A 9,320-nucleotide genomic window follows, 5' to 3' on the forward strand; every position below is an offset into this window, starting at 1 on the left:
GGGAACATTGCGATTGAGGAGGATGGTGAGAGTTGCCATTAACCAGCACAACAACTTCAGGACTTTTTTCCAGGCCCTAATGCTGCTCTTCAGGTTTGTGTGTGAATCACAGACTGGCCGTGTTGAATGTTGTGTGTGGGTTACGAACACTTGATAACCGTAGTTCAACACTGTGTGTTTGTAGGAGTGCTACAGGCGAGGCATGGCACGACATCATGCTCTCATGTCTGGGGAAGAAGGTGTGTGATCCTCTCTCTAGTAACCCGGAGCCAGAATGTGGGAGCGAGTTTGCCTACCTCTACTTTGTCTCCTTCATCTTCCTCTGTTCCTTTCTGGTGAGTACAGTTGTACCCAAACGCGTCATTTATAGTGGGGACTTTCGTCATGGCTAGTGTTGACCATGCTATTTTCTGAAATAGCTTTTGGAAAGCTTTATCAAATACAGATGAAAAGATCTCCAAAGGTTGAGCAGCAGTTTCCTTTTCTCTAGTGGGCGTTATATTGTAGTAAGAGGGAATCTGGCACTAGAATTGATCATTTTGATGTTTTGCTGAGTGGTCGCCACATTTGTCATCAGTGGTGAAAAGTGACTCAGACATGCGACATACTTCTCTATTACTTTTCCATCTGTTCCAGTGATACAGCAGAACAAAATGCAGACAAATGTGTTCCCAATACTGATTATATCCACTGACGTAAAGCTGAGCTGCAATTTAGTTTTCATTGAATTATGTGTATTGTGTAATGTAGATGTATATTGTATTGTGAGTGTATAGAGAGAGAGAGCGAGTGAGAGAGCTGGGTAATAACTGATTACATGTAACCTGGATTACACAATAAGATTCCAAATTTTAAATTATTAATTTTATATTATTATGATTTAATTAATTAACATCTTTTAATTAAACTGACCAACCCCTTGCAGTTCCTTTGTGAAGCCCAGTGTTTAAAATGCACAGAATGCATTTTATTACTATTTTTAATATCAATGTGGTACGAGATCATCCTATTTAAATCAATATGATGAACGAGTAAGATCAAATGTAATCTAAAAGAAATCATAAAAGCAGTCTGTTACTAAAATGTGCAATGTGATGGATTATTTTACAAACTACAACTACACTGACCATTTTTTTTTATAGTGTGACATACATAATTTTTCTGTATTAATATGTCCTAAAAGTGGAGAAAATAACCATAGTGCCATATATACGTGAGGTGTGCAATTTAAAGCTCAATTTAACAGCTTTGTCTGCTAAGGCCTGTGATTTACTTGTGTGTAGATGCTGAATCTGTTCGTGGCTGTGATCATGGATAATTTCGAGTACCTGACGCGTGACTCCTCTATCCTGGGACCCCATCACCTGGACGAGTATGTGAGAATCTGGGCGGAGTATGACCCAGCCTGCGTGGTGAGCCTATGTGCACATAAACATGCTCTTGCAATCTTTATTAAATACTAATCTTGTATGTTACATACTAATTGTGAAAAGTACTTTCTAGTAACATGAAGCAAATTTATAAACAAAATGTAAAATTGTGTTTAGTTGCACATCTCAATAAACTTATTAATACACATTTGGTGGTACTAAATAGATACCATTAGGACTGTCTATAACTTGTTTCTCTGTAATTAATCGATAATGTCATAAAATGTGAGACCATGGATTCTTTTAAAATGCAGAATTGAATATAACAGACCCTACTTTCATATTTATTTGGCCCTTAAATTTGCTGGACACACCTTTTTAAAGAGGCAATTTTTATATATTTTGGGCTTGCGTGCAAGGACAGTGTGCTTTGTGTAAATATAACCTCTGTCCTATATAACAGACCACACTGGCCCTCTTTAATGTGTTCGGCTGGAACACTTCGTTTTTGACATCGTTATAAAGCCGAGGCCTCTGGCAAAGTCTTTAACGTACATAGCCTGGCTTCGTTGTATCCTACTGTGGACCAAACAGGGAGGAGAACACCACAGCACCAGCTGAGAGAAAGGGATCCATGGATTTGAGCTTCTCAGCTCTGCTAAAATCCATCAATCCCCTCAAACCCTCCTACGTGCCCTTCTGTGAGTCCCAGCCCTCCCACTCTGGAATACTGCATACTGCAAGCCAAACTTACTGTGCCAGCCCCCTCCCTTCCACTGACACGCTAAGTTCCCGGTATCTGCATTCCAGTTGCCTTGTCACCCAAATGTTGTGTGTTAGACAGTAATGTAGGCGGGCAACCGAGAGTTAATCAGATATTCAGAGAAGACTAGAAAGGACTGAATCTTAACACGCAAGCAAGATTAAAGCCTTTTTACCGAGGGAAATTATGCTGAAAAGATTTCAGAGAATAAGTCTTCCAGAGAGTCTTCATTCTGAATGGCAGAATCAATCTGACAAGAGAGCAAGAAAGAAGGAAGGAGGATGGGGGGAAAAAATGAAGTATAAAAGAAGCAAGAAAGGAAAAATGTAGTAAAAAGGAAAAGGAAAAGAAGGAAGAAATATAGAAATGAAAAGTAAATAGAAATTAAACTTAAAGGGAGAAATAGAGAAAGGAAGGAGGAAAGCGGGGCACAGAGAAGGAAGGAAAACAAAGAATGAAAGGAAAGGAGGAAGAAGTAGGTAGAAGGTGGGAAGGAAAAGATGAAGTAAGAAAGAAAGGCAAAGAGAATGTGAGGTGAAAGAATAGAAGCGAAAGGAAGCCCAAAAAAGTAAAAGAAAATTAAAGAAGTGAAAGAGGATTGGAAAAGGTAAGCAGGGAACAACTGAAGAAACAAGAAAGAAAGACTGATGGAAAAAAGAATGAAAGGAAGGGAAAAAGAAGTAGAAGCAAAATGAAGGAAGGAATACAATTAACAGAAAAAAGAGGAAGCAAGTAAGGAAAACTGAAAAAGAAGGAAGCAATAAATGATAAAGAGAAATATATAGAATAAGGAAATTTTTGTAAGGTAAGGTGGAAAAGAAAGAAAAGAGGGAGGAAGGGAAATGGAGGAAATGGAGGTAGAAGAGAAAAATGCTGAAGTAAAAGAGAAAGGGAGGAATTAATGTAGGGGAATGAGTAAATAAAGAGGAAGAAAACAAAAGGAAACAAGAAAAGAAAGAGGGAGGAAGTAAAAGAATAAGAAAGGAAGCCAGGTAAAGAGGAAATATAGAAAGAAAACTGAAAAGTGAAAGTAAGGAATATGAGGAAAAAAACTAATTGGAGCAGAGACGGGTGAGGAAAGGAATATGGAGGTGTGTGAACAGATTTGACGGCACAAACGGGTGACGAGCAAATAAGAAAATGTGTGTGTGATTCTGTGCTTCTCTTCCTGTTCTTGTGCTCTTCTTCCTGCTGATGTCTCTGTTCTGAGTTGTGTTCTCTAACTTCCCTGTATTCTTCTTACAGCGGGCGCATTCATTATAAGGATATGTACAGTTTATTGCGAGTTATCGACCCCCCTCTGGGCTTAGGCAAGAAATGTCCTCATAGGGTGGCCTGCAAGGTTTGACTTCCACTTAAAAAACTAATATTACCTGCTAGCATCCAGAATGCAATGAATGTCGCTTACCTCCTCTTCTCTTTCTTTTCAACAATGTTTTGTACTTTCACCATTTCTACGTGCATTCTACTTGATATGACAATGAGAATGTGCAGGACAATGCCGACACTTACAGGGGCATGAACTAGTGCACTAGTGTGTGAGAAAACCACTAAAGCGAAAGACAAAAAAAAAAAAAAAAAAAAAAACGAATCAGCCATCTTTGATTTTTGTTTTGCTTGCTGTTGACGCACGGCTAGGCCTAGCTGGTATGGTAGCGTGCATTGTTCTGGGTGGAGGGGGACAGAAACTGCATTGACATTAAACTTCATTACAACGCCCTGCCAGCAGCGGGACTTTATGCCTGTTCTGAAGCCCGCATGCTCTTCTATGCAACCTGCCCCATTGCATAGAACGCCTATTTAGCAACTCAAGAGGTTCAGCACAACCCCCTCCCACCTCCCCCCACCCTTATTCCCAAATGACCGATCATCAGTCTCACGCAGCCTAGTTTACCAAGCCGCTCCTCTCCGCCAGGCCAATAACCTTCTTTTTGTTCTGCTCTTTTCTGCTCTCCTCCTCTCCCACTTCCCCGACTCCTTCCCGATCCCTTCTTTTTTGATTTACCCCTTTTCTTCTTCTCTTTCTCTCTCTCCCATGCACATTTCCTTTGGTTTTTGTTTTGTTTTTCGGTGGCCCAGTGGCAGAATCAGTTTCAGGGATATGTATGAGATGCTCAGGCACATGTCTCCTCCGTTAGGCCTGGGGAAGAAGTGCCCTGCACGGGTTGCCTACAAGGTAGAGGGCCTCCGAGTGGCCAGCGCTGTGTCTGTACTGTTGGTGTTTTCTCTTTATTTTCTCTTCTTCTTTTCCTCCTTCGTTGTCTGACGGAGGCCGCTATTGTGATTCTGGTGGCAGGGCCGGGTTCGAGGGTGTTAGACTGAGGCAGGCCGATCCACAGGGAAGCGGGAACGGACTAACCTTCTCAGCACTTTTGCACCGTACACATAAACACTAACCAACACTTTCATAGCTTTTGAAACTTCAAAGGACGAAACACAAAGGTCTCAGATTTGTTTTTACATTCTACACCTTTATCAATACATTAAAGCAGGATTCTTATGCTTTAATGTACAGCAGTGATCAATAATTGAATTTCAGGTCTGAGATGCAGTGTGATGAACAGAAAAGGTGTCTCAAATGATGCACTACACACTATGCATGTATAATATGCACTGACGTCTAGTTTGTGAATTATATATGGTTAATTTGCCATCCAGCATCAAAGTCTGGTTGTCCCTCCACTTATGCTATGTAAGGAAAGCGGCGACAATTGAGTGCACGAAGTGTTCCACATTCCAAACTTTGTTATTTCAGTTAATTAAGTGCATCATGCATCAAATTTTTAGTGTGAATACACTACTACAAAATGGCATAGAATAGTGCATGAGTACACAAACTGGGACACATGTTAACGCATACACGTGCATATTGTCTGTTCACATCGTCACACACACACACACACACACACACACGTGATCACACACACACACGTAAAAACACCCCCAAATGTGCGTGTGCAGCAGTGGTAGGAAGGCCTGAAGGACTTTAGTCCTCCGAGTCCCTCAGCTCTGTGGATGCCGCTCTCTTAGGGACCCTTTCCTCTTGGGACCAGCTCTCTGTCTCTCTTTTTTCGCTTAATAAACAGATGCACACACATATGCAACAACACACATGTAATCCTTGGGTAGCGTTATGGCCTTACAAAGGAACAAATCAAGTCATTTTCTACGATGCACAAGTAATCCTTTTCCCACTTCTCTTTCTTCTGTCAATGCAGTTCTTATCTGTTTCCAGCCCCTCCTCTTTACATTCTGCCAATCATCTGCATGCCCCGCCTTCCAGGCCACTGGTCCCTACCACAAGATACTCCCTTAGCTTCTTCTCTCTTTCTCCTTCTCTCTCTGTCTGTCTGCAACAGTACACTGACATTTCACCTTCCGATCAATGAACGACAGCTAGAAGGAAAGGAGATCTGTGCCCTTAATGAGCATTGAACAAATCTGGGATCTCCTTTCTCTTACCTTTGCCCCACCCCCTCCATTTTTCTCTGTCCCATTTGATCTCCCATTTTGTAAAATATGTTGCTTCATAGAGTGTTCAGTGATCTCCACCAACATAAACACGTGGTGGAAGACCAACAATCTCTGTGTATTCCGTCAGACGGGTCACTTCCTGTCTAACGGGTCTCTGCTGCCCCCTAACCTCAGAGGAATGAAGAACAGTGACCACGACCATTGCATTCACCCTCTTTCTCCCTGTCAAACATTAGGGACCATAATAGAGGATCGCCTGTAGACAATGTGACCAGCCTGTGGTAGAGCTTTCTCTTCTTACGTTTCCTGTAGCTTTATTTTCCGCTTCACTCTCCTTCGCTCTCGGATTATCATGTAGCTTTTGAGCTCTCTTTAAATTTGGTGTCACTGTCTCTGTCCTGTCTCTTTCATCACTACCATCTCAGCCATCCAAACTTCTCCTGTAAAAGCTGTCAGTCCTAAACCAACTTCTGCTCCGGTACTCCTCTCTGGCAGCACACTGCTTTTCTCTTTATCATCCGTAGCATTAAAGTATTGCCCTTGCGCAGCAGGTTGCAGAATCTTCACTCTTAGCTCATCCTCTTCACAACAACAACTCACAAAGCCATTTCCTTTTTGTTTTTGTTCTGGAGAATGCTGCTCTAACCTAAACCAATAGCCTGCGCCCATCTTTTTTGCATTGAGAGACCAGAGAATCTGGATCGACGTCTTGTTTTATCCAGTAGTCCATCTTTGATTGAGTCTCAGTGACAGCAAACACTACTAAACCTAAATGAATGAGCTGAAACGAACCAACTAGATGATGCTTTCAGTGTTGGCTGCGCCGTTGCATGTCCTGTGATGCATGTGAATGCATGATGCATGCTGGGAAAAGGGTATTGGGGGTGGAGGGTGAGTGTTTCTTCTGGGATGGAGCGGGACTGGGAGACCACCGGGTAACGTGGGTGATTGCATCGCAGAGGGTGTCATGGTAACGGAAGGATTGAGGTAACATTTAACCCTGTGCAATGCAATTATGACTTTCTGTGTTTAAGTATAATCTTTCCCCAGATCAGTACAGGATGAATTATACTTCAAAACACTGACGTTTATGTAATGATGTTTTAATGTATTATTTCATCCGCTGGTCTGAGTTTAATATGTGAACCTCCTCCTGGAAAAGCTCTTTGACTGACAGCTCAGATGTGCTGATATAAAAACAAAATACACCACCATACAGAAATTTGATTTGTACCAAATGATGCCTCAGTTTCATGGACATCTGAATCAGTGGTTTTGACTGGTTTTGCTTTAAAAAATAATAATAATAAACTGTCCTTAAATCTGTCGTCCCACCAAATCACAAATTAATTTGCAGAAAAAAAAAAAACTGCAAAACAGGTCAGCAACCAAAGAAATGGAAATTTTTTCCCATCAATTTTAAAAGTTGATAAGCTTGTTTATTATTGCTGCATCTAACTGTAAACAATTGTGTTAGTTTTATTTGTATTAAATGCACTAAGCATTGTGGTTTTTTGTTTTTTTTATGTTCTCTGAGAACAGACCTGTTACCCATTTTTGGGTAGTGACCAACCAGACGAAAGCCACTGTTCTAGACCACAGAACTGTTCTTTATAGATTAACTTCCCCAGCAATCTTATAAGCCATTAATCGGTCTCCTCCTCGATTATGGCACTAAGACAGCTCTAAATTAGTTCTCGCACTGAGTATCAAAGGTCACAGAGCTAACCCTGAAAATCCCTCCTTCCTTTCCCCCCTCCCATTTCCTCTCACACACCAAAAGCACACCCTACCTGGAGGTTCAGAGCACACATATATCTCAGAGGCACTGCTTTAACTGCTCCTGATTGGCTCTCCACAGAGACTGCTGCGCATGGATCTGCCAGTCGCTGATGACAACACAGTGCACTTTAATTCCACACTTATGGCCTTAATCCGAACTGCTCTGGACATCAAGATCGCCAAGGGTGGGGAAGGTTTGGCACTTCTTGATTCTTTTATTCCCGTTGTTTGAACTGTTGATGTATTTGTCTATAGCGGTATACGGTTTAAAAGCCCTGAGATTCAGATATATTCTAAACCTGGCCAAACTTCAAAAAAGACCCCACTATATATAATGACTCATAAGATATAGCATTTGTAAGATTTTGTGCAAAGTATTTCTACATAAGATTGGACACTACATTGTTCAAAGCTTAACACAAATTGTGTATGTGTGTCTGTGTGTGTGTGTTTGTGGAAATACGTTTGCATATATGTGTGTACGTGTACCTGTTGCTGTCTAAATAGGAGGCGTAGATAAGCACCAGATGGACGCTGAACTAAGGAAGGAGATGATGGCGATATGGCCTAATCTCTCTCAGAAGAATCTGGACCTTTTGGTGACACCCCACAAGTGTAAGTTACCCAGGAGGTTGGTGTGTTCACAATGTCTCTTTTACCACCCAAGGACAGCTTCTCTCAGCCAGCCCACTCACTGCTCTGCACCCCCTGATGGTCCAGGCCTGTACCCTTAGTTTCATTTTAAGCCCTTATAGATGTATACCACACATTTAGACTGCAGACTGATCACAGAAGAGGAAATTCACTAGGAATGAATCGCAGACACTGAAAGTGACGCAGAAAGATTGTATTATTCGCAACACTTTATTTGAAGGTCCAATTCTCTTTATCAACAAACCAGTAACTATGACTTTTGTCTCAATAAACCACTACGTTTCCTGCGTATTCCGTAAGCTAGTTCTAAAGTTTAGTTATTGAAATGTAGAATATGGTCATGTAGAATTTGTGCTTTAGAAGTACTAATAAACAGCCAATATGTTATTAATAGGCATGCTAATAAGCAACTAGTTAATAGTGAGAATTGGTCCCTATACTAAACTGTTACAGTGTTATTCAAATCCAGTAATGGCGCAAACATGCCAACAATATAATTGATGATAACCGTTTGTATAGGGCAAATGTATAAATAGATGCAAGGCCTATACATGCAAATGCAACAAGAGAGTAGTTGCAGAAAGTATATTTTAGTTTTTGTAATGAACAGCTAAACGCATAGCCTTCCAAAGTATACTCTATTTGATAGCATGCGCTGACACAGATGCTAGACACCTGCACACTAGAATGTTTTACCCTTGTCTAGTGTCTGCACTATTTCTTTCCAAACGTTATGAGCAATAAACGCCTTTGCAAACTGTAGATGTGGTTATCTTGGAACGTCTTCACAGAAGCGTTTGTCATAGAGGTCGACCGATAGTGGATTTTGCCGATACCGATAGCTACGGACAACTTACCGATACTGATTTATTAACTGATAGTTTTAAAAATGGATACTGAACAAAAACTAAATCAGTGCTTTATTTATTTTTTTAAACATACTACTAGTAGTAATAATAATAAAAGTAATAATAATAGTAAAAGTAAATGTTGAAATTACCACACTCTAATAGGGCCCTATGAAATCCGTTTCATTTTTTCCTAAATTCCGTTTTATTTTTTTCCAAATTCCACTATTTCCATTTAAATTTTTCTGGATTCAGTTTTTTTCCAGTTTTTCTCCACTCCTTTTTAATAGTTAAATTAAAGTTAATTAATCAAAAGTCAAGTCTAATTAATTAAAACCATGAAAAATTTCTCATCAATTTAATAAAAGTTTAACAAAAATCACGTTTAAGGCCCTATGAAGTATATATTTTTTTTTCTCGCCATATTTT

The 9,320-nt window shown here is 40.4% G+C and overlaps 2 protein-coding genes across 4 annotated transcripts; both read left to right on the forward strand.

Moving 5' to 3' along the window:
* The first annotated feature begins 22 nt into the window (after positions 1-22).
* LOC113079482 (voltage-dependent N-type calcium channel subunit alpha-1B-like) lies at positions 23-3,396 on the forward strand. Its single transcript, XM_026251745.1, has 4 exons — positions 23-93; positions 185-335; positions 1,284-1,412; positions 3,379-3,396. Exons 1-4 carry the CDS (start codon positions 23-25, stop codon positions 3,394-3,396), a joined length of 369 nt encoding a protein of 122 aa, XP_026107530.1.
* On the forward strand, positions 2,651-8,970 carry LOC113079481 (voltage-dependent P/Q-type calcium channel subunit alpha-1A-like). Of its 3 annotated transcripts, none has more exons than XM_026251744.1 (3): positions 2,651-3,475; positions 7,469-7,583; positions 7,897-8,970. In XM_026251744.1, the coding sequence occupies exons 1-3, from the start codon at positions 3,401-3,403 to the stop codon at positions 8,121-8,123; spliced, it is 417 nt and encodes a 138-aa protein (XP_026107529.1). In that variant the 5' UTR covers positions 2,651-3,400; the 3' UTR covers positions 8,124-8,970. The 3 variants fall into 3 exon arrangements, 2 of the variants coding, with proteins under 2 accessions (XP_026107529.1, XP_026107528.1); XR_003281719.1 differs by lacking the exon at positions 2,651-3,475 and adding an exon at positions 3,581-6,594; XM_026251743.1 differs by lacking the exon at positions 2,651-3,475 and adding an exon at positions 3,581-4,309.
* The last annotated feature ends 350 nt before the right edge of the window (positions 8,971-9,320 follow it).

The sequence above is a fragment of the Carassius auratus genome, unplaced genomic scaffold (assembly GCF_003368295.1).
Source record: "Carassius auratus strain Wakin unplaced genomic scaffold, ASM336829v1 scaf_tig00028217, whole genome shotgun sequence".
Lineage (NCBI taxonomy): Eukaryota > Metazoa > Chordata > Actinopteri > Cypriniformes > Cyprinidae > Carassius > Carassius auratus.